The 26,178-nt window shown below is 39.5% G+C and overlaps 1 protein-coding gene across 5 annotated transcripts in view; it reads left to right on the top strand.

The window, feature by feature from the left end:
• LOC144933762 (KAT8 regulatory NSL complex subunit 1-like) overlaps positions 1 to 24,338 on the top strand; it is a 49,593-nt gene extending 25,255 nt beyond the window's left edge. For 3 of the 5 annotated variants that reach the window (XM_078858845.1, XM_078858855.1, XM_078858864.1), the window contains 13 exons: positions 8,364 to 8,505; positions 11,193 to 11,348; positions 12,177 to 12,292; positions 13,108 to 13,306; positions 14,347 to 14,515; positions 14,927 to 15,112; positions 15,747 to 15,899; positions 17,407 to 17,585; positions 17,862 to 17,983; positions 18,766 to 18,823; positions 19,080 to 19,186; positions 20,092 to 20,296; positions 22,684 to 24,338. In XM_078858845.1, the coding sequence (XP_078714971.1) occupies positions 8,364 to 8,505; positions 11,193 to 11,348; positions 12,177 to 12,292; positions 13,108 to 13,306; positions 14,347 to 14,515; positions 14,927 to 15,112; positions 15,747 to 15,899; positions 17,407 to 17,585; positions 17,862 to 17,983; positions 18,766 to 18,823; positions 19,080 to 19,186; positions 20,092 to 20,296; positions 22,684 to 23,238 (2,347 nt within the window). In that variant the 3' untranslated portion in view covers positions 23,239 to 24,338. The remainder of the gene's footprint in view (positions 1 to 8,363; positions 8,506 to 11,192; positions 11,349 to 12,176; positions 12,293 to 13,107; positions 13,307 to 14,346; positions 14,516 to 14,926; positions 15,113 to 15,746; positions 15,900 to 17,406; positions 17,586 to 17,861; positions 17,984 to 18,765; positions 18,824 to 19,079; positions 19,187 to 20,091; positions 20,297 to 22,683) is intronic. The other 2 variants (XM_078858873.1, XM_078858835.1) reach the window with 2 other exon arrangements.
• Positions 24,339 to 26,178: the final 1,840 nt, after the last annotated feature.

Genomic DNA, 26,178 nt, shown 5'->3' with positions numbered 1-26,178 from the left:
GCTTCATTTAGATTTTTTCCTGTGGTTAGAAAAGTGGTGTTTTTCAGTCTTAACTAAATTTTCATTTTTAACAACGGATTAGGATTTTATTACAATGATAAAAAAAATAATTAACCAAGCAAATCTACATTAACCTGACACCCTTCCCATGTATCCAGTTCCATACATTTTTACCAATGTGAGATTCTTTTGGCAGATTACTTGCTGTTTGCCTAAAGTCACAAAATGTAACAAATGTCTTGAAAGTATATCGTGTAAAAATGATACTTGTAGTATATTTTCAACAAATATATTACTCATTGAACAAAAATGTAAAACTCCTTAACATTCCGACTAATACAATATGTATCTGAATCTTATGGACAAGGGGAATTCCATTGTGCAAGGTCAAATTTGTAGTTAATTTGCATTAATAACCAGCTGAATATTTCAACAATTGCAGCCACTGTTTACAATAGGCATTGTAGCCAAGTGCTTAGTTTATGAGCAACATGCCTTTCCCTAATTAGCAACACAAAGATTCGTTTCTAATCATTAATCGAATGTTTTCCTAAGAATAACGTTTAGGCAGCATGTACATTTTCCATGCTCTTTGTTTTGAATTCCATTCCATTTTTGTTATCGTAAATTTTTATTTATTTAGATTGTCGATGTATCTTAACCTTTTACATTATGCACATTCAACAATAATGTATTGCTATGTTATTCGAGTAAATTGTGTTTGGCAACATTGCTTTAATAGCAAAGCCGTATTGCCTTCATGGACAAACTGCGTTTTCACATCAGCATAGAATAAGTAGGATGTTTTTAACCTGGGCGACCTCGCTTAAGTCACATGACTTGTTGTAGAGACCAATAATACTTGGCAATTACTATGACATGCATCGGGCGAGAAGAAAAATACATGGGAACAAATAAAGGCAGGTTGTTTTCCCAACAAAAAAGTTGCACAATATTCACTGTCAATGAATAATAGGTTATATATATTGAACATTTATATTCTTTGGGTCTTTCGGTAAAGCCACGTAGATAGAAACATAATAAAAATAATAACATTGAACATTTATTTATAATTTATCATTGTAAATTTTTACAGTGGATAATTTTTATATAAAATTAATGTAGAGAGATTTCTCAAGCCCCTGCAGGAAAGACGTGCTTCCAATGTTATCTAAGTTGTGGCAGTTTTGACTGCTTTATGCTGGTCAGTATGGGTTGGTAATGGACTAGTCTCATACCGCTGATGATCACTTATGTTCGCCGTGTTTGGGAATACAACTCGGATTGCCCGATTTATAATTAATGATTTTATTAGCAATTATAATTTAGCTTGTTTGCCCAGGAAAGCCTCCATGAATCTCATAACTTGGTTAAATCCATTGTGTGGATAATTGAGGTTATTCACAACCAAACCTATGCCACAAGTCCATACGATGGCACCATCCTGTGGGGTGCCTTAATGAACACTGAAGCATTCAGCGACCAACACTGGTGCATTGTGGTTGGTCAGTTGGTTATTTCCGGGAATGGTTTTTATAGTGGAAAACTGGTTTCAAGATAGGTTTCACTGCATTTTTATGCAAACAGTTTTGACACTAAACTCTTAGAAACGTATGAACAGAAAGTGGGCTTATTTGTAAATATGTTCTAATTAACATTATTCTTTGGTTCTTTCGGTAAAGTCACGTATAAAGATAAAATAATAAATTAAATAAAAACAAATTTATTTATAAATTAAATTAAACATTTATTTTATCTTTTTACGTGACTTTACCGAAAGAACCAAAGAATAATTCCTGCAGTCACGAAAGCTCCAAATTAAGTCTGATTAACATTGTCAACCATATAGAAAAGGAATACTTAGCCATTGCCACAACGGAATTTTTTTCCAGAAAATGTTCAGTAATAATGCAACAAGCACCTCAAATTAGCACGTTTGACTATGTACTGTGCGAAAGAAGTTAAACATACATTATATTTTTAAGCATGTTTAAAAAAAAAGAAAGGTACGTGCACTCTATTTACATGGCCATGAAGTAAAATGGGCTGTTAAATAATTCACCTTTTAGGCGTGGCATTAATTTTTGGGATTGAGCTGAACAGTGTTGTTAATTTTGAAAGCTATAACAGCATAATGAGGGTATAACATCAAGAGAATTGATAAATATATTTTAAAAGGCCTTTGTCCAAAGTGCATCGATTGTTGTAGGATCCAGAATTGCATAGGTAAAAACGGCAAAGTATGTTGCACGTCCTAGCAAGGTCGCAAAGCCGGTGCGCAGCAGTAACTCGGGATTACCACATCATTCCCACTGCACTAGCCAATATGTTGCCAGGAAGACAACCCCCATGCAACATCCGTGCCTGTCTGTGGCTGTGAGGTAAGTATATATTAATAGTTTTAAAGAAATGCGAGTCCTTTGGTGCGCATTCATTTTGTGAGTGTGTAATTCTAGTTTCCTTGTGTGGGAATGTGTGGTTGTTTGAGAGTGGGTGTTTTTTGCGTGTCTTTGTGTGCGAGTTTGTGTGGGAGAGTACAGTGTATGCGGACCCAGGGGCGCCACTGTGGCGAGATGTTTAACTACCTTGCCTGCTATGCAGTAGGTCGTGGGTTTGACCCCGACCCTGACGCCTGTATATTTGGAGCTTTGCATGTTCTTCCCATGGTTGCGTGGATTTTTATGCGAGTCTTCCGGGTTTCCCCTCCACATTTAGAAATATGCGTTCAGATATTTTGCTTCTATAAATTTCTACCTGATACTGTGCTACATCGTTGAGCTATCATTTGTGGCCAGGTCGCTTCTGAAAAGAGCTATATAGTTCAGGGGGCTGTATAATCATATTTTAATAGTAAAAATATGTTTTTAATTGATTGCACACCCGAGTTTGGTGTGTTTGTGAGAGCTGCTGTGTGCATGTGTTTTGTATGATATCGTGTGCTTGTTTGTGTGTGGTATAGACATGAGTAATGGTGGACTTAAGGGCGGTCTCGACCGGGAATCTCCTTAGGTTCTCTTTGAATTCATGCGGTTTATTTTGCGTAAATCCTGTGTGGAATCAGAGTTAGGACGAGTATTGGTTTACGCGATTTCCCTGATATGTTTAGGTCTTATCTAAACATTTTAACATGTTTTTAAAACCCGGTGATCAAATACATTTGTAACGACTACTGTTGCACTATTCTCAAAGATGATTCACACGAGACCCAGTTGCCTTTGCTTGCCTCAGTCCTTTTGGAACCAACATATCTATCATGCCTGGCCCACTTTTTATTTATTACATTGTTGGTGGGGGTTTTTTCTAGAGAGCAAGGAAAGTAGCTATTTGGCAAAGAACTCGGTGAGATTAAATGATTTTACAATATATGCAAAATGAAGGGTAAATATATATTTAAAAATAGACGTGTATACATTGCTTTCTTTTTTTAGTAAGCATGTCGGTCACTTATTTCTACTGTCAGGTTACATTCTAGATTTGAAGCTTTCGTGACTGCAAGGATTCATACTCTTAAATTTTTTCAGTCAAGTCACGTCGGTAAAAAAATAAAAAAAAAAAAAATAACAAAAGAAATTAAGTAATAAATATTTCTATTATAATAATAATAGAAATAACAATAGAAATAAAATAATAAATATTTCTATAATTTCTCTTATTTTTATTACTTTTTTATTTTTTTCCTACGTGACTTTACCGAAAAAACCTAAGAGTATGTCAGGTTACATTTTAAATGTTATTTTCAAAATCTTCAAAAAATATGTATAAAGGAATTAAAACTAATATTTGACATGTGAAAAATAACAAAAAGCAAAAGGAAGTAGCATGGCCAAATTATGACTTAATTTGCCTTTGCGTTGATAGAGGGCACTTGGCTGTCCAGAAATTGCCACCTGTTTATTTTTTTTGTCGATTATCTTAGGCCACCGATAATTAATACACACCTAACCTCCCCGTACAACATTCAAATTCCATAATTCTCTCGTTTAAAAATGAGGTTTGTGGAGATGCATTTGTGAAATTAGATAAAGCAAACATTTCTAATTACATTTCTGTGGACATTTAGGTGTCTGAGTGGCTCAATGGTTACATAATAAACATGCAGATATTTATAACTGTAGATTTCGTATTTATTTAGTGGTAAAAATATTTTCTTATGATTCGGCAGCTATTGAATTGGACATTAGATTGTACTGATTTGCTATGATAATATATTGTTTTAATACCCAGTTTAAAATTCCTCTTATCTTAAGGGTTTTGGTTTGTCTTTTGAAATTCATGCATTTTTATTTGCTTAATTACTTTGGTTTAAGGTGAATGATATTGCAAGTAGAAATATTTTCTTTTCAGCTTGGACTAAAATATCCCTTATTCTGACTGGTACTCTGGCAATTTTATATAATCTTAAATTTTCACATGTTTTCTGCCATATTTTCATCGAATTGTTAATCGTTTCTATCGTGCACAAAGCCAGCAAGGCAGTCCATTAAGGGAGACTTTTGTTAATATGATTCCAAAGCTGAAGATCTTTAGACAAACGGATACTTGGTTTACAGAGAATTTAAAGATTCTCAAGATTGTTATTACAATTTGATTGTACATATACACAAATAGAGAATATAATTGGTAAAAACACTTATGGATTAAGGCCCTCCGCATACTGTGTCTGTCATGGGGGTTGTTTAACTGTACTTGCGTACTTTATATTTTGGTCAATTCAGGTGTTTGAAGTGGAGGGACATCACCGCACTAACATTGCTCCACCACATTTACTGTAATACATGCAGATCTATAACACACATACAATACAATCACCCATGCATATAGAGTACATCGTGGTGGTCAAGCACTTTGGGAGTGAGGGTTGGTGGCTCAAATAAAGATTTGTGAAACCCACAGGTGGTTGCATATTTCCACATGCAAGTGGGTACATGAACCCCTTTGAACCTTTGAGTGTTCACTTTGTATTCTGGATACTCCTACCCACAACACTTGTTATTTTGAAAACCATCGGACAAACATCTCAATGCACCAACTGCGCTTCTAAAAGTCTCAAGGTTCAGTGGGGTTTTCTTTGATAAATTACTTTATTGTGTATTGTTGAAGGTACAGTGTACCAGAATGCAGTGGCGTAGGTGTATCATTATTTACATACTCGCCTCTGCAGTCTTAGCAGGAAAACATAAAATTATATTTCAAATAAAAACTAGTAATTTGTCTAACAATCTTGCCAGACACAAACCATGCAGCTCTTGGCATTTGTATTGTTAAGCTATGTAAGCTATATTTGGGGTGGCAAGGTGGCGCAAGTGTTACCACTGCAATTGAGAGCCTGGGTTCATTTTCTGATTTGGGCTTTTTTGTGTGACGAGTTTGTTCTCCCCCTGTTTAGCATATTTTCCTCGAGGTTCTTTGTTCATCTCATAGGTGGGTAAACTGTTATTGATCAAGCATCCCGAAACAGGAAAACTAACTAAAATTGAGTTGTGATTAAATATAGCAACATCACCCCTTCTGTTGAAAACTTGGCAGGCCCTTTTGGGTAAGTAAGCATAATAATTACAATTTGTTTATGATTTTGCAGTTATGGTGAAAACGGGTGAAGTGCCAACGGACAGGCGGACAAAACATTTGCTCGTGTAAGGGTGGCTTGGATGGCTCGAGTACGAGCACTGCACAAGCACCGCTGTGTTCCTGGATAAAAATATGGGCAGCTACCTCTGGTTAAACCCGGTTCTCAAGTGTAAAAAAATGATGGTCTTAGCCTGGTCAATGACTGCACAAAACTCATGTAAATTTAGTTTTTTTCACTTAAATTGGCTTATTCCATTCCTAATATCGAAACGTTTCGTTTTGTCTTGCGACAAATATTCTGCAGGCAATTAAAGTTTACCCATAATGTGTTCATTTCATTTATTAGGTATAGCCCTGTGAGCCATGCGGCTTTTGAATCGGGTGCAACCGCAACAAACAAAAAACATATTAAAGTGACTAGGTGCAACAGAAAAAAACAACAAAGTCTTCCAGAAAAAGCACCGTATATTAATGCTGTCTGCAAAAATCCCAGTGGGGATGCAAGTCAAACAATAACAACCATAAGACTTTATATTAAAGTTGTCAGTCTAATCTTGATTTGAAGCTTTCGTGACTGCAGGAATCCATCCTCTTTGTTTCTTTCGATAAAGTTCAGCAGTTCCACTGCTGGATTATATTTTTATTCCGCCTGAGGGCGACCGCTTGTATTGCGATTGAAACGTCGTGATTTATTTTATACCTACGTGACTTTACTGAAAGAACCAAAGAGTATTATCAGTCTAACTCTGGACTACAGCAAACAAATATGGCTAAACCAAAACGTTTTCGAAATCACCAAAATAAAGCTATAAAAAAATTTAACAGTGATCATAGGAACTGTGATTAAAATTGAACAATAAACGATATACATAACATGTATGACCAAACTTTGCTGCCATAGCTGGCAGCATGAGTCACTCCATAACAGCAGGAGTATCCGCAGGAGTATCCGTAGGAGTTTCAAAAATTTTCAATGCACCTTTAAAGATCAGCACACTAATCAAAACTCAATATCATACTGTACAGCGGTCATCCGGAGCGATACATTTGATTTCAGGCCACTGAATAGCAGTGGCAGCTAGAGGTGTACAACTCGTCTAGAGCAGTTTTGAGTGAAGATTTCACAGGTAGTGATCCACGTTGCAGTTTATTGGCGATAGCAGTCCAGACTCTGGGGACATCAATAGCAAAGGCCCTTCCTCCAGTATTTATACGGCAATAAGGAATGTCAAGCTGGTCACATTTGTTCTTTGAAACAGTGAGGAGATCCAGCAGATAGTCTGCTGATTTTTTTGTAAGTACTGTACATCATGAATAAATAAGACCTGATGCACAAGCCGTCGATCATTAAGAGATGTTAAGTTTGACCCAATGTAGAGATCGCAGTGGTGGGTCCTATACGGGCAGTTAAATGCAAATCTTAGTGGATAAAGAGGTCCAATTCAGAAGTAGTTCTGATATCTTATTCTGGGGGCTAGTCGGCAAAAATGTTTGACTGCTTGCTGCAGAGTGAAAATTGCAAATTTGTCTTTTGACATGATGGTGATACTCACAATGACAAAATTGGGAAATAAATAAATCCTATTTTATTTCAAGCAGCCTTAATGGCTTCCTCAAATTCGATGTGGCATGCAACAGAGCACATATGTAATACATGTGCAGGCGAGGTTACAAACTCGCCGTATATATGTTCATCCTGTTCGAAATAGTAATTCACAATCCTGTAATGCAAGGTTTATTTAAAAGGATAATTTGCATACGCATCTAATACGCTACCTAATATAAAGTTACACGAAAACACTGAAAATATGTTCTTGTAAGTTAAAGGTTTTATTATACTGTACTACCAAATATCAGCAAAAAGATCATGTCCAAGACAATTATACTCCAGAAGGAATAAGTAGGCCTTTTTGGTTTTTTTCGGTAAGGTGAATAAACACTTGACTAATCTACTGACAACACTCGGGAAATTACCAACTCATGGTTAAAACTTCCCTAAAAAAACCTCCATTGCTTTGTTTGTAAAATCAGCTATTCCAGGCCCAGCGATAACGGTATATGCATTATATATCTTGATTTGTGGTTTGTAAAATTGGGAATCTAAATATTTTCGCAAGGAAATATATGCGAGTGTTAAGTCATTCACTTTCCATTGTTGTTGAGTGAAGCTTTGTTAGATGTCCTGACGAATCAGCAGTGCTCTCATCTGCCATTATAGTCCACTTGTGGTTTCACATGTCAGTTTCATGCAAGATGTTGCAACATTTTGATACGAGTGTGGCTAAGGAGGTCTGGGTTGGATTATAAATGTGTCGCTTTTAGTTGGTTTTCATGGAAACCATTGGTATATTGATGTGATGTAAGAGTGGTTGAGTATAATATGGAAGGTACAACTTTTATATTAGATTATGCAATATTTATAGAAATGTACAAAGGAAGAGGCCAAAACTCTTTTAAGAAAGATATACAGCAGTAGCTAAAAATAAAATTATGGATTTTAACCACTGAGTTTCCATTTGACTTAATATATTTGAACAAATTGTTGTTTGACTTTCATCTGCTGTATGTGAAGATTAAAGTGGGTTGGGGTGATGACACAAACCTGTTTTTAACTGATTACGCAATTGCAAGAGCAAAACAATTGTTCCCTAACATTAATATCTGTTGAAGGGACACAACTTGAAAAACCCATCATAGTATGTTTGCTTAGGCTTTCTCCCCGGACCCTTAATATTACGCATATGTAGCAGGCTTTATTAAAGTGGATGATGTGCCCTGCTCATGTGGGTCCACAGACAAACGAGTGCTGGGTGGCGCTGGGCAGAGGAGCGGGCTATGGTGGCGAGCCGCTGGACGTGGCTCACTGCGCAGGTGTCCGACCTGGAGTATCGCATCCGCCAGCACAATGAGCTGTACCGCCAGATCCGCACCAACAAGGCACGTATACGCGTGCCCTGTCTCTCACAGGCCATGGTAGTTTGTGTGCATGTTCCATAGCCATGTGGGCATATGAACACTTACAGTGTGCAAGGGACTGGTGATGTTGATGGTTGTTTTAAAAATATTGGTTGACATTGCCTGCAGTCCTTCAGTGATTTGCAGCTGCTATAATTACATTGGGATATATCTGTCAGGCCAAGGTTAGCATGGAGGGAGCAGCTTGATAAATATTGTCCTTTTTTGTATGCTTGTTCTAAATGTGTATTTGTTCACGTATTTTACTGATATTTCATGATTTAAATCTGATAAATTTGTTCAATTTAATTTTGAAGTAATTTGACTGCAACGTGCTCTGTCCCAAGGGGGGATTCATTTGTTGGCATGTGTAATTGTACATGTTTATTTGTTTGGACAGTTTCAATAACTGTAAAGGATGCCCCAAATTTCATTGTAATTTGTATCTGTACTAATGGTAAAAACTGTACTTGAGATGAATGCACAAAAAGCTTTAAAAATCTACATAACATATTGAGGTTGCTTTACCTAAATCAAGATGAATTTTTATTTTTTGTTTGACACTATTACAAGAAAGTGAGTAAGTGGTGGAGAGGTTGTGAATGCAAAAACAGCCTGCTAATTGAAATGAAATGTTCTCGTTAAATTGTTTAAAATGTACGTTTTGGAATAACATGGGCATTTTAGCTTTAATGGGTGAAATAGTTAACCAAGCAGCTAGCTTGGATTTCTTGTAATCGTACAGTTTCGAATACGGCAAGTCCTCTATTTACATAGGGGATGCGTCCCTGGAAAACGTGACATTTGGCAAAACAATGTAAGGCAAAACCTATTTTACCATTAATATAATGACATTAATTAAGGATGCATTCCTGGGAGTAATTTTTAGGTCAAAAGTAGCAGAACATATTTGTATTAGTACCCTAAAATCATGAAATGTACCCAAAAATATGTTGTATAACAATTTTAAACACGTTATGTAAGTTAACACAGAGTACTCAGCAGAGATGGTGGCGAAGATTGCATTTAGTTGGAGGCCTGGTGTAGGGTAAAGGGGGAGTTGAGTTACGGTATGGTGATATCGTGAACACTGCTGAGGCTTGAGCTCTGGCTTGGGGGGGGGGCGCCCATGGCGTAGTGCGTTGTTACGTACGCAGCTCAAACTTCTACCACGTTATTTTCTTTGATTTTTTAATATAACGTTACAATTAATCGTGCTTTTGAAATCGAAATTGCGTCGGCAACGTTGTGAAACAACGTAAATAGGAGCAACCTAAATAGAGTACTTGCTGTATATCTGTGTTACCATTAGAGTTTTCAACTTTAATTGGAAAGATGTGCATTAAAATCCTGGTCAAGAGTCAACTCGGCCCTTCAGTTCTCCAGTCAGTAAAATTAGGTAGCACTTTGGGAGATTGTCAACAATAGTATTCTACGGAGAGAATGGGCCCCAGCAATGGGAATGTTGATTGCCATCACTGGGTGAAAGCTGTGTATGAATATTCCATTGCTCATATGAGCATGAAGGCACGTGTTTTTTTATATTTAAATGAATATTGGCAAAGGGCTGCAAGTTAATCTAATGCCTTGAATGATATTACGTGATATTGCATACACACGTGCTGTATAGCACCAGTAAAGTTTCTGCAAACGGTCTGTTAGTCATGGCCTCTTACTTAAAAGTGGTATATCCATTTTAATAGTGAAAAAGAATGTATTTCTAATGCTTTTTAAGGTCAATAATATTTATTTTATAGCAAAAACTGTTTGTAACGGTGCCCTTAATGTAATCATTCTAACAGCATGCACCTTCTGTTTGTCTGCCCCTTGGGCATTATTGCATTCACTGTCAAGTACATTCACAGTACGCATGCATAGCATCACTTTGTAACAGAAGCCAGACATACAAATGTTGTCAAACATAGAAACGCAGCCATAGATAAAATAGACCAACTTGTATCCTTGGGTAGAGATTTAGATTTCTTAATGAAATGCCTGAATAGTAATTTTGAATACTGTGCATTGCTGTACTGATTACAGCCTCGTCCACTGAGACTGTAATCGGTACAGCAATATAATATTTTACTTCTTACAGACTACAGTAAAACCCCAGCTAGCAACACTCATTGGGAGGGAGCTCTGGTCCAGCTAGCAGCAAAATTAATTCAAATGAATGTAACGTATCGCTAATTATCCTGAGAACCCTGATGAGCATTACAAACACATAACATGAATGAAAATGAGTTTTAATACATTTACTGTACTCTAAACATTGAAATATAATACATACATAAAAAACAACTTATATTTAGTGTGTGCATTGTACTCTACTTAGTAGTTATGTACTCACCATCGAATTATGTTGATGCCATTGAGGAACAGGAAGGAAGAAACAAACATGGAGGAAAATAGCTACAAATAGTGCTACAGTCTAGGGAAACTGCAGTGCATGCAGCAACAAATCCTGTGCCACCTACTGCGCATGGCTCTGCACTGCCACTCGAGGTGTTGCAGGAGGCTAAATGTGGAATTCTGCTTGCCGGGATTTGATTCCAAACCATTTCAAAGGATCATAAGCTTAGTGTTCCCATAGTTTTCACACAATGCATGAGTATTAATATATACACATATATGTAACTGAGAAAGGGCACGTTATGTTTTATATACAGGGTGCTGTGATGTTGGGGGAGCCTCAGGCACCAGTGGACCTGATGCAGCGGTTGGGTGCAGCAGGCTCCCTGCTCAAAGGTCCACTTCGAAAATCCACTAGGGCCGAGATGTCTCCCTGCAGCCCCGCGGTGCTGCTCAGCAACATTCACAAACAGGTTAGTAACTGCAGTCTTCCATGGGCGAGTTGCACGTGCATATTCACTGAATTATTTATATGAACACAGATGAGGTGTATGGCAAGTTATTTGTTTTTACTTCCGTGGACTTTATTTTACATCAAACGTTTACTTCAGCACAAGTACAATATTTAATAAATTCATGTGTTGATACATCCTGGTACGAGCTTGGTTATTTCTTAAAGTGCGCACACCATTATGCAGTCTGAATATATTTTTTTGTTTCATTCATGGTGTAGACATCTTTGATTTTAAATGATGGAAGTTGAATTTGCTTTAACAATATGTTGCTTCTCATGTAAACATATTTCCCTTTTTGGCGGTCAGCTAATTGTCAGCTGTGGCTCGTGGGCCACATGCAGCTCATTGGTGGTTAAAGTGCGTCTTGATAGAGATGCCATTTTTTGACTTTGGAAGCGGGAGCTACCTGGCACTTGCCTCTGGTAGCGGAGCCAGAGATGGGTATTTCCAGAGTGCTCCCGCAGATTTAAAAATTCAATACCCAACAGTTAACCAGTGCGAGCGATTCGACCGCGTGAACACCCACGTGGTCATTTGTGGCTCTTGGCCAGATGGAGGTTTTAGTATGTGGCTCATAGTGTCACCCCTAATATATTCTTAAGGCAGACATGTTTTTTCCCAAATACAAAATGATCATGTTTCTCCAAAAATGAAATTGCAAGTCATTGCAATGAAGTGTGGAATCCGAACGTCAATGTTTATTGGCTTCTTGATCAATCCTTGAGTATTGTGGTTCTCTCAAAGTTTTCCACAGCTTCGTAATGATGGAAAACAATGTGTCCACAGAGCTCGCAGCTGACGCAGACGCTGGGTGGCCTGATCTCGCCTCTCAGCTCCATCTCCCCTGGCTCTCCTGCCCACTCCAATCCTTCCATGCCCCAGCTCAATGGCACCGTGCCTGGGTAGGCCAACCACACGTTTTTCCAAGGGCATAATTTGAATGCATTCATGCAGGGAATTGATATACCGTTGTTATCCGAATTTGTCATCCAATAAGTGACTGAAAGTTAGATAGGGATGCAGTATCAATGAATTACTGGCTTGTATAACTTTACAAATCCACACTCTTCAAGCTATAATTAAAATCGTAACAAGTAAAACAACATTTTATTTTCTCTGCCACATTTGTCAATAGGCATGTGAGGTGTGGTTGGAAAGCTGTTGCTTACATTTAGGCTGTTTGATGGTCCCCTGTGAGTGTTAAAACTTATGAAATTAAATATAATTTACTCTTTCATCAGAACTTGATTACTGTTACAGATCCAAGTTAGGTCTCACGGATCTGCCGACCATGGTCAGCTAAATTAAACTAGTGCTTTGGTGGAAAAAAAAAAGTCCTCGTCTCTCATTCATTTGGCAATTATATAAGGGCTTTCAGTTGCATTTTAAAACCCTATTTTCACTGTTACTGACATGGATTACAAAGTGGCAATGTTTGGAAATGTTTCTTTTAGCCTTGCTTAATTTTGGCATGGCTGGTATGGGATTCCTACTCTTTGGTTCTTTCGGTAAAGTCACGTAGGTAGAAAAAATTATTTATCTTTCCCACCGGAAGACAATTGCTTGTGTGGCGATCAACGTCGTGATGTATTATTTTTTCTACCTACGTGACTTTACCGAAAGAACCAAAGAGTATGGATTCCTGCAGTCACGAAAGCTTCAAATCAAGATTGGTATGGGATTGTTTATAGAACATTACATGCCCTTGCTTGCCCAGGCCGGAGAATGGAGGGTGTGCCGATAGTTCCACAGAAGGCTCAGATGTGGACGAGTCTGATGGATGTGCTGCCATCATGCAGTCTCCACCCCTGTCACCACCTGACAACACCTGTGTGGCTGCGCGCACGCGACCCCTTCGGGACTTCCGCAAGCGACGCACGCTCCGAGTCGGCAATGCCTATTTCCTCAGCCGCAAGGTAGTGCGTTGCCATTAACATGCACATATAGTGGGAAGATTTCCCCATTATATAAAGTATTATGCTGTATTTATACATGTCCTTGATATCTGCACTTAGCATTTGTACAACAGATGTGACAAAATATTAGAAAGAGAAAAAACGTACCCCGTATCCACTGTTATCCAATCTAATATTTTCGCAAGCATAACTCGTAAAATATTATACTCCTAAGTATATAGTTATTGTTTGAAAATTTCATGACCAAAAATACGTTAGGGGCCGTCCATAAATGACGTACCGCACCTATGGGGGGGGGGGGTCAGACATTTGTGCCGATGGGGGGGGGGGGGTTGAGAAATGTGACGTCACATCAAAATGCGCAACTTTAATTAAATATAGACAATACGTTCTACTTAATTAAATAGATGTTTTAATAAATGTTTTCTCCTACAACATCAGAGTGCAGCGCCACTTTAAATACGCACTACAATGACAATTGTTTAAAGCGATTTGAAGCATGTTTTATTTTCAAAATGTAAATATGGTTTTGGACGGCCTCTTAATCCATTTTTGCGTACTGCACTTATCCAACAATGATGGTTTTGCGATGACAGCGGCGTGTAGAATAATATCTGAAATTAATTTGAGTGAGCTGTGAAACGAGTACAATAATTTTTCACATCTTGTGTACAGGATTTATGGAATGTAAAAAAATACATTATGTCATCTTATATAGATTTATATTGTCTTAATCGAAGGCATTTTACAAAGATTATAAAATTGTACAGCAGGTGATAGTAGTTAAAATAAAGAGTGGTTATTAAAAGTGGTGATGTAGTTAAGTTGACCAGAGGACAAGTGGGAGTGTTAAGGAGGAGTTGGGGGGGGATAGGCCTGATATTAGCTGGGGGGGGTGGGGGCAGGGAGTTGGAGTCGGATGTGCAAGGGAGAAAAGATGGGGTTTTAATTTATAACTTATGAAAACCTAAAGTTATTGTGGTGAGCACTGTGAGTTGGAAGTAAATTTAAATACTGCTCTGGCCATATTCCCACCTCAGGCCCAGCGCCCTTTGACCACACCCTGTGGCTGTGAGCCACCACTGGCGTGCATCGTTTGCGCCTCTAAGGTGGTCACGCACCAGCCCTTGGACCAGGACACCATGACGGTGCCGGAGAGGGTGGCACTGCTGCGCGCCTCCTTCCACCCCGTGCTGTCTTTCCCACACGGTGTGCCACATTTCACTTTGTTGACTGTGCTGCCTGGGCAACAGCTGGAACATTTTCAAGTTCTCTCAAAAGAATAGTATACTGGGGGGACATCTCATTGATGTTTTAGGCTACGTATTTCTAAATATTTTTTTGGGGGACAAGTGAAGTTAACTTAGTCCTTTCACCAGGTGGGGGGGGGGATATGTCATTAACTTTTATTGCTGTTATCTCCAAGATTTTTTTTATTATAATATCGTTTGAAAATATATTACACGTAGTGCGATGTATTTACTTGGTATTTTTACTTTCATTAATGCCCCCTGTTTTTGTACAATTTTCTCGCTCCAGTTTTAATTTAATCAGTTTTGAAAACATTGCCAATAAAATAATTATCCTTTTTTGAAATGCCTGCTGTGGTGTTATGCACAGAAATTCCCTTGCAAGAGCGGTTTGGTGGCTTGCTTAAGCAACCGGAGTGGCAAACAAGGCTGGTACCAAAGGCTAAGGCGAATACCCTGAGGAAATTCTGCACGCCTAACAAGTGGGGAGCTTCTGGGGGACTCTTGGAGCGTAAATTGCGTCAGAAGCTTGACACAGGACAGCTGCCATCTGAGCGTGAGTGCCACTTGTGATAAAAGTGTTGGAAGGTTTCTGAAATTCCTTAGGTGGAATTATTACATGTCAAATTCTAGTAATTAAATGAATTACACATCTCAATTTATACCATGATATTTTTGTTTTCTTTCCAGAGTTAATTCATGTAATAATTGTTATCTAACTTTTTTGTTTTATATTGTTTTTCGTGTTTAGTTGTCCTTCCCCCCGCACCTCCGATTAGCACGGTTGGCTTTGTACAGTGCGAAAGACGTTCAACATATGTTGTGTTAAGGCACTCGGATGTAAATCAGGGTTTTTAATTTGTTTCACTTACACGATGGGCACTAAAATATTAGTATGTGTGCCCCCCACGTGTGCTTCGAGTAGTTTACTTGGTTTGATTTGGACAATAACATAATGAATACCCCTATTGTTGAAGGTGGTGTTCTAACTGTACTTTGGTATGGACTTGGCTGTGGTTAAGTTTGCTTTCTGCACAACAAAGTACCTAAAGTAAAACACAACAGCCGAGCAGAAAGCCTGCAAACAACAGCACAGTGAGAAGTGAATGTGAATAGTTGATGAGTTGTGCACTTTTTTGTCTAACATATCTTAAGAGAACTGACTGGTGTGTGTTTTTCATTCTGAACAGGGTTCGAGTGGAGCAGTTTGTTCCTGGAAAAGTCTATGCGACAGTACCTGGTGCGGGCAGACCTGGACCATTCTCTGCTGGAACCCTCGGACACTGAGGGAGGAGACAGCTGCAGCCCCAACAGGAAGCGCCGGCGTTCTGGCACCGTTCTCGGTATCATGCAAGCATTTATATATTGACATTGTAAACCCAGTTGTACAAACGCTTATATTCATCACCAGCCTCAAATGAATTCTTTCAAATTTTTCCCAGTTATATTTAAATGATCGGTGTGATGTCAAGAAACAAATACATTCTTATTTTGGGATGACGCTACTTTGTATCAAACGAATGGTCCTGGTATTTGTTGTATAACTACTTATAAAGTCACCTCCATTGGCACACCCTTTGTTTTTGGTCTGCAAAAACTGACAACATAAAGAAAAGTTATTCCATTTTCTTAGCCTGGAATGGCCTCACTGCATCTCAGGATCTTTTCAGTCATGTCGTTTATCGAGATGTTTGGCCATTACCATTAATAATAACTGTTTGGCATGCGGGAAGAAATGTGATTACCCAGAGGAAATTCACACATGAGGGGTATCACTCAACACTGCCATTGTCTGGCCACTTTCCAGAATGATACATTCTGAGCGCTGGAATATGTCAAATGAAGTGAAAATCCCTGCTTTAATTACAGTGTTTTGTGGAGCATTTTTGTGACTGAGCAACTCTCACTATACTTGAGAATCCTGGTTTTATCACAGCTGGCTGCCTGAATGTGATCCCAAAGTGGTGCTGCTAGTCCTCTGCTGTGTAATCTAATGACTTTAAAATGAAAAATACATTCACCATGACGTAAATGCCTTCACTTGTCATACATGTAGTCCTGAGAATGATTTCCCCCCTTTGAATTCCATATGAACATCATTGGTTCCACCTGCAGTTTGTTGTACTAAAATTCTTTTGCAAAAAAATATCATGCCACCTATATCAGTACCCATGTCCACTTCCTTTAAAAATGTGATAAATTATGTTTCTTCTGTGCCAAATTCCCATTAAGGTATTGGATTGGCTGCTTGTATTTTATCTTTTCTCTCATTGCATCCATTTTAAATTCAGCCGAAGTGCCACAGCTATTCATTTGTCACTATATCGAAGCGCTTAAGCATTTTCCTAACCCCTTAGATAAAAAGTCTCAAAGTTTTTTTATTTACTTGGGTAATGTAATCCACAATTAAATTTCGATTTAAAGCTTTTGTGACTGCAGGGATTCATCTTCTTGGTTCTTTCGGTAAATTCACGTAGAATGGAAATAATAAAATAATAAAAATCAAATAAAACATAATAAAATAAAATAAGAATAATAATATAATGTTTTATTTTTTATTTTATTATTTCCATTCTACGTGACTTTACCGAAAGAAGATAATCCACAATTTTTAATAATTTTAAAATTATTGAAAAATTATTTAAAAACATTAAAATAATTAGCATACTTGACAGGCAATAAAACGTTACTTTTAAAGTAGGTTGCAACCATATTTGTTCATTAATTGGACTTGGCTAAGTATTTCCATTTAATTTGAAAAACAATTCAAATTACTATTACTCGGTTATTAATGTTATGCAGTCACATGACTTATCTTTGGGTTAAAACGCCTATTTGTGTCTGCTGCAGTGCCGAGCAAAAAGTCGCGAAGTTTGCGGAGCTGCAGCTTCACTGTGGGAGACTGCCCTGATGGGGTGCTGGGAACCCCCATTAGGCACACACAGACGCCTACTCTGTGCGAAACACCCACCACGGCTCTCGGAACATCAAGCCAAACGTCAACACCAACTCCATCAACTTCCGCACAGGTGATGACGCAGACGGTAGCACACAAATTAATTGTATCTCGAGTTGACGTGTACATAATTGACACGCTGGCTGAAAGAATAAGCCTTGACACATTTTCAGACTCGTAGTGAATGTTATTGTCAACTACTGTTTACACAGTTTGCTAGAAACGCTGTATGGAAATGTTTGAGATTAAATATGACCATCGATTACTAAAGGTAGAAAATAATTATTCAGCTTTATCTGCAGTATAAAACGTGATGCTGAGAGTTGTGGTCCCTTTTGTCTGAACCCAGAATGCAGTACGGCGTCGCAGGGGTGAGAGCTCATATGACATAAATAACATCGTGATCCCACTGTCTATGGCCGCCCCAGCCCGGGTCGAGAAAATCCAATACAAGGAAATCCTCACTCCAGGGTTTGTATAATCCTTTTTTTAAGCTTGCAACATATGTAGCCGGGACTTTACCTGCATTTTGAAATGTTACATTCAATCATGTACGACATTATGCGACCTCCTTTGCCAGTACCGAAATATGAGAATAGTTTTTCCGTGTGAGACTAGGCTCGAAAGAAAGCTGCCTGGTGTGGACCAATCCGTTTTAAAGACAATGCATATATTATCGGTGTTTTTTGTTTGCATTCTGACCAAAAGGAATTGTGGTTAATGCAGACATGATTCCTTATAAAAGGTTTCAGATGGGTGTTTTAACATCTTAACACCTGATTTAAAGCTTTCGTGACTGCAGGGATTCATATTCTTGGTTCTTTCGGTAAAGTCACGTAGAAGGGAAATAATTAAATAATAATATTAAACAATTAAATTCTCACGACGTTTCGACTGGAACACAAGCAATCATCATCAGGTGTGAAATCCACAGCAATAATTTTTTTTTTCAAAACCTAATGATGGTTGCTTATGTTGTAGTCGAAACGTCGTGGGAATTTTTATTGTTTTATATTTTTATGATTTTATTATTTTCCTTCTATGTGACTTTACCGAAAGAACCAAGAATATCTTAACACCTGTTTTGTTGCCAGAAAAAGGGGAAAACCTATTCTCAATCATGTACTAAATATATATATGTTCCTTGTTATAAACAATTGTGGAAAGGCATATGCCATGATGAAAAATGTAGTGGCTAACAAAAATATTTTTTCCCGAAATTGCTGGTTGCTTAATTGTTGTTGGTTCTTTAGGTGGCAAGAGCTGGAGCCTGTGACTAACCTGCAGGAAGTTAATGTGGAGGAAGGAGAGGTAAATAATTCCCATTCCTATCAAAATTGTAAACTTTGCTTTTTTTGCTGTTGAGTTACGGAGTAGATGTGCAACAATGTAGTGTGCATTGTAAATAAAATAGTGTTTTCTGTAAAGTTCAAATTATTTTTATTTATTGGGACTTGGAAAATATGGATGAATAAAATACAAATTAAAAAAACAAGTGGAGTTGACAACTGGAAAATAAAGCATATCTGTGTTGGTAATGGGTGTGTTCTCTGGCTGTGTGGCATAGGTGGAAGACCTTTCAGATGAGGCGTTTGCCATTCGCCATGCCAAGTGTGAGCAGTTGGAAAAGGCTCGCTGGTGCGTCTGGTCGCCTGCAATTCAGCGTCGTACCAGGTCCGTATCGTGAGGGCACATGGCCAGGGACTATTCCAACATCCTTAATTGCAAGGCACGCAGGCCACTGACGGCCCCTGGTAGCCTTTAGTGTGGCCCTTGACGTGCGGCCCCCGACAAACGTGAAAACACTCCTTGCAGGCGGTGTGGTGGTCCTCATACTCATGTCTTATCGGTGAAAGTGGCCTCCCTCTGAAAATGTGTTAACATTGGACTGTATAAATATTTGTATGTGATTTTAAATTAAAGACTTGATAAAGCTGAGTCTCGCTACATTTAACTGCAAATGCTGTCAGGGAGTCTGGTTCAGTTGGAATCTTCAAGTTCCACCTATAAACATTTCTCATTCAGAAGGAATTTTTTACTTGGCCACTGCTTAACCCCCCCCCCCTCCCCCATGTAAAAGCACCTTAAGAATTTATGAAAGGCACTCTATATATAAGCTGTAATTATTATATGTGATACTCAAGAGTGCTGCATATATGACTTGTGACTACATCACATGAAGGAATATGCATAGGATAAGAAGGAATGCAGTAACCACTTTTTGCCTAGGAAGTCTGAAAATTAAGGGAATAAATCATCTCTTCAGGCTTTGTGGACACATTTTGGCACCTCGCTCAAGTAATATGTAAAGCCCAGAGGTGGCCTGTAGATGTCAACTACTAGTTGGAAAGACACATTTTTTTTAAATACAAAAAGCTGATTTCCTAATTGTCACTGTCTCGGACAATAGTAATTCATAAACTTTGTATTAATTATTGACAATCATATTACAATCTTGATTTGAAGCTTTCATATTACAAGGTACATTGTTCATAATGTGATGTCTACAGTCAAAAGCGAAATATATGTATTGCAAATAGCATTGCCACATCACATTGAATCCTGTGGATTTGTTGCAGGTCATTTCACAAGAGTGTCTCGGATGGGCGTGCTACGCCCCCGCCTCCGTCTCCTGATACGTCCATGTCAGGAGGTGGTGGTGAACAGCTCTCATACACCGAGCCGCCGATCCAGCAAAGAACGACAGACAGGAGTCTGAGGGACTCTCTGTGCGAGTCAACTCGTTCGTCCACACCCGATATGAATGCCGAAGAGATATTTGTGGTATGTAATTAAAGGTTTCTCTTTATTTGGGTCTAGATTTAATAGTGAATGGGTGAAAGAGAAGAATAGTTCCTTAACCGAGTTATTTTTGGCAATGCTTTCATTGGGGCAAACTGGTGGAATGAATTTAATTTTACCAAAGGCGATGTATAGTACTGGCTTTGAGGAAATTATAGGTGTCTAACCAGCATTGATCCTAGTGTTCATTGGTGCTCATGAAACCTTATACTGGTAGGAACCTCCTGGTTACACCAGCCCACAGGGGATTATTGTCCGTCCGTCGTGCATCCAAAATGGGCGGGGTGGGGAGGGCTGGGGCTGGATGAGGAGGGGCTGGTCACCCCCGTGGTGCCCTTATAAAACTCAACGTTTAACCTGCTCACGCCGGCTTGTGCCCGCCCTCAGTCGGCCATATTTGCGGAATACACCACGCCGCGGTTGACCCTGGTCATTGACCGAGCAACCCAACGTTCCTACCAGCTCCCTCCGCAGTAATGTGTTTAGAATATTCACCCATGAATTGGTCTAACCAAGCATAGGCTTTATCAATATAAGTTATGCATCTTATCTATAAAAATATGTTTTTGTCTGTGTGTGTGTGGACATACCTTGTGACGTTTTTAACTGACAAACTGTGGAGTTGACGTATTAAAAAAGTACCCAGATACTACGCGATAAGCCCCGATCTGTGGGGGCGGGGGATATTTTTTGTTCGCGTTCAAAATAAAAAAAGACTAAAGAGGTAAAATTTCACACTGATGTCCTCTTCTCCCCCCCCACCCCAATGTGTGCAGTTACTACTATAGAGTCGTTAGATACTACTATAGTCAGTAGTTACTCCTACTGTAGAGCATGCGGAGGGATGGTGGGGGGGAGTAGCAGCCCAGCCTCAGCCGGCCAAGGTGCCACCTCGGCCGGCTGGGCAATCTAGGCAAGGCCGGGGGCTCTCCACGGGACTAGGCCTCACCGCGGCTCTTTGTATAGTTAGTAGATACTGCTATAGAGTCGATATATAATATTATAGAGTCGGTAGATACTACTGTAGAGTAGGTAGATACTACTGTACAGTTAGTATATACTGCTATAGAGTCGGTAGATACTACTATAAAGTTAGTAGATACTATTACAGTCAGACACTACTATAGCCAGTATATCCTGCTATGAAGTCGGTAGATACTACTATAGATGTAATTACCAGCGAAACATCATACTCAAATTATATTTCTTAACCCGAAGATGCTGGATATAATTACCAGCGAAACGTCGTACTCAAATTCTAAATGTTGTGGATTCACTCTTCAGACACAGGTGGGCTGAAGAAGTAACTAATTGGCGTTTTGTTAACGTGACACATTTTTTACTGATTGGCCGTGTCGGGTGGTGGAGGGTTGCGACACATTTATGCTTACGAGATCTAGCCCAAAAGCCTTTATTATGAATAATACTGATCGTGAAAGCCTACGTGTTAAACTAATGACTGTACAGTCAAGTAGATACAACTACAGAGTTGGCAGATACTACTATAGTCAGTAGATACTACCGTAGAGCCAGATACTACTATAGAGTCACTAGATACCACTCTATGTATGTCGGGTGTGTAGGTATATATGCCTACGGGGGGTTTAAAATATTTTTGATGGGGGGTAGGTCGACAATTTTCAGAAACATTTTAGATCAAATATTTACCCGCCACTTTCTATTACTTTTTGATGCAGGACTTCTGCAAGCCTCTTATAATTTTGTTGACGGACAAATGGACTGACAAACGGAACACCGGGCTTTCACAGTAGCTTCGTATTTGAACCTTATGGTGGGACCCCGGGGTCCCGAATAAACGGAAGTAAAAATCTTAATTAATTAATTAATTACCTTTTGCCAACTCCATTCCACTGCGCACATAAACGCTGCGACCAACCTGGCACTAATAATTAAGTTGTCATGTCGTCCAAGCGCAGTGAGGACGAATGCGCAGAAGATACAAAACTTTGCAACTTTGATTAGCGCATTGTGTAGAGCTCGTCGAGACGAATAGATTGGTGTATCGTTCACCTTCAACAGACATAAAATGACGTCGCAACGCAGGTTATGCAAGAGCTGAGGGTTTATGGGACCCCCCGGGGTTCTGCCGTAAGGTTCATTTGTGTATATATGTTTTGTTTTTAAGAGAAGTTTTGAAATCTAATTTTCCCCCGGGCAATGCCGGGTACTTCCCGCTATTAATATATAAAAATGATGCAGGTTCCAAAAATGATGCATGACATGTACGTTATTGGATAAAGTTGTTTTAGTAAAATGAGTCTTGGATGCAGCAGCAGTGGAGCCTTGATTTAGTTATTGAGTGTTTGAGTCTTGACAGTAGGCGGTGTTCATTTCTTCGTGCGTTTCAGGTGGTACAACCATGGGAGCGTCGGACGTTCCCTCTGCGGGAGGAAGAGGAGGCGGCCTTGGCGGGCGGTGATGAGTGGAGCTCAGCAGATGGGCAAGACCCATCATCTCCCCTTGATGTAGTGACACCCCTGAATCCAGACTCTCCAATACCATCCCGTAACAACACAGACAGCAGCATTTGGCAACAACTGACAACTGGATCTTTGGCCCAAGGCATAGAAAAACGCGTACATTCGGCAAGCGACGTGGAGTGTACACAAGGCAAGCGCAATCTGCGCTCTACTGTGAGCAGGTTGGCGAACACGAGCAGCAGTGTACAGAACTCTGAGATGCATGCGCACCACACCACATCATCGGTGCCACCTGACCCACCTGTGGACGCCTCTAATGATGTGCAGCGTTGGTCATCGTGTGATTACGCGCATGCCGAAACCCCCCCTGGTGAGAAGTGCAACTCAAATGGCTCGTCACAGGGGCTTGGTCGTACCAGAGCAGGAACAATGACAAGGTACTCTGCAATGCTTCGAACGGCTCGTAGAACAAACTCTCTCTGATGAAGGTTGGGTATCTTAAAACCCCAAGGAGAACCACCTCTACAAAAAATGCTTTTGATAGTCTACAGTGCTGAGCTCTGGGTTGTGCATTTTGCTATGACATTAACATTCTACATCAATGCATGTACATGGAATTATATTGCTGTTGATATACTCTCCATTTTCATGTTTCTAGATGGACAGCTTTTAAAAGTTGGTGGGATGTTGGTGAATGGTTGCCAATGTAAAGCAAACACTATATAACAAAAAGGTGAAAATGTTTAGTTTGGCTTAATTTGATAATGTGATTTAGTGGAGATGAACATGAAATGGGATAACGTCTGTTTTGTTTGATGGGTAACTTTTTTCTTCATTTTCTTATAAAGAGGTTATGTAACTGAGCAGTTGTTTTGACCAAATGTCACGTGTAGTTAGGTTTTTGTTGCTCCATTGCTTGCTTGTTGGAATGGTAGCCGAGAGGTCTCACGTGCACTAAAAATGGTTGGTGTGCACTAAAGTGTTTGGTATTTATTACCGCTATGTGACATGACTGGTTTGTAGAGTGAAGACATAATCCCAGTTATTACTGGCCGTCAGTGTACAATATGTATAATTCTACTTCGCACGTAAGTAGCATTTACTATTTGCTTGTGTGATTGCGAGCATTGTTGATCTTTTTTGATCAGAAGAACATAGTTTAATGTTAAAGGTATTTTGTTGTAGAAAGTTACGAATTGTTATGTATATATTAAAAAAATGTCTTTATACACAAATTATACATTTAGAAGCTGTACATGTACCTGGTATGTATATAACCCGCTGCTTTCGGGGAGATGGGCGTTATAACTTTAAACAAATATACCACTGAGAACATTGCTTAATACAATTAAAACAAACAAAAAAAACCTCGATTAAATCTGCTGGTCATGCGTTCATACAGGTGATGTTATAAAATCTAAAATTTAAGGCATTCATAATGGGGGAAATAGTTTCCCATTGGTTATATATGTGCGCTATTGCCACGTGATTCAAGTGGTCGGTGTTTACAATTTAAGGCCAATTGTGCACGCAGTTATGACGGCTGTTCAGAATCTTAATTTACTAGCCTTTTGCCCGTCCAAGGACGGGTGTGTTGCAGTAAATCTGAAACTTTCAAGCAAAAAGCAGACCGCGACGTGATATTCATTGTATCAATGAGAGTGCAATTTGTAAGGGCGCGCGGTGACAGACCTATTTCATTCTAAGGTTATAATCCCTTCTTCGTTATGGTTTCCTTTTTACTTTGTCTCAAACGCGTTACGGAGATCGCGTGAAGTGAGGGTTCTGCCTTTGTAGTGAGGGTTGTAAGTTGACGCTGAGGAGGGGGGAGGAGGCGCTTCGCTAATTATGAATGGGGGGGGGGTGTCCATTTGGAGGACGTCACTTTATAATGATTGAGGGGATGGTTTTGTGGAGTGACGTCACCGGCTCATGATTATTAATGAGGGGGGGGTCAATGAGTGACGTCACTTGAGCATTATAATTAGTGAGGGGATTTACTCCATATTGAGTGAAGTCACCCGCTCATGATTATTAATGAGGGATGGGGGGGGGTGTCCATTCCATTTGGTGGACGTCATTTGCTCATGAATATTAATGAGGGGGGCTGGTCGATGTGGAGTGACGTCACGAGCGTGAAGGACACATTCCTGGGTGATTATATTTTTGGTATCCTGGAGGAATCTGAGCGAGAGAACTCTTTCACAGATGTCCAGTGGGACTAGTCAGAAAGTTACAGCAAACTACAAAAAGTGCAAAGTATAGGAAAGGTAAGTACCCCACGAAATAAACGTGATTTTACCAGGTAAATCCCACTGAGCGATAACTAAATTTTCAGAAGCGACATGGCCACAAATTAAAGCTCAACTTTGTGGCGTATGTGGAAATTTATAGGTGTCAATCTAATATAAGCGCGCTCTAGTGTTGAGCAATGGGATCGCATTGCAAAGCTGTCAACTGATGGTCTATCTCAGGGGTCGGCAACCTACGGCTCCGGAGCCGCATGCGGCTCTTTACGGGCTGCTTCTGGACGATATGTACGTATGTACAGTATATGTACATAGATGCATTGCGGCTCTTGAAATACTGAATTTTGTACCGAATTGGAAAGAAATGGCTCTTCTTGTTATTTTGGTTGCCGACCCCTGGTCTATCTTGTGTAAACAATGTTTTCGCATTTAATTTTTCAGTGGACATTACCGGGCGGTGGGCTCTACAAACAAACCAAGACGGTTTAGACATGTCTTCTCTACATCCACGACCAACGAAATGGGGAAGCCTTCATCCAGAAGGGATTGACATGCCTGTTCATTTTTTAGTCTCAAAGCACGTAGAAGCTTTACATGAAGTGTTAAGGGAAGTTTATAACATGCGATTTTCCCCTGTACAGTGAAACGAGGAAACCTATAAGTAGTTGTTTTTAATCTGTCAAATTTAGAAATGCACAACCCCCCCGATTCCATAATCGCCTATGGTTAAGTATTGCAATATGAACGAGTCGAGGGTAAAGTAATGTGTTGAAGCACCCGATGAAAGAAGCAACGGATGCAATTGCTGGCAAAGGGAAAACAAGCGCATGAGAGCAGATATATTTTTTAATGTGCGCAGATGATTACAGACACTGCACGGATACTGCGTGTGTACGAGAAAGTTGAAAGTTCTCAGTTAAGGAAAACACATTCCTGCGGAGGGAGCTGGTAGGAACGTTGGGTTGCTCGGTCAATGGCCAGGGTCAACAGCGGCGTGGTGTATTCCGCAAATATGCCCGACTGAGGCGGGCACAAGCCGGCGTGGGTAGGTTTAACGTTGAGTTTTATAAGGGCACCACGGGGTGACCAGAGGTTCCTACCAGTAAAAACTCCATCTGGAGGTATCGGAGGAATATTCAACCATTTGGGAATTTAACGAGGATCGTGGGAACTG

This window comes from Lampetra fluviatilis, chromosome 1, assembly GCF_964198595.1.
Source record: "Lampetra fluviatilis chromosome 1, kcLamFluv1.1, whole genome shotgun sequence".
Taxonomy (NCBI): Eukaryota; Metazoa; Chordata; class Hyperoartia; order Petromyzontiformes; family Petromyzontidae; genus Lampetra; species Lampetra fluviatilis.
The sequence above is the reverse complement of the archived record's forward strand: the minus strand, read 5'-3'. Positions and strand labels throughout refer to the sequence as shown.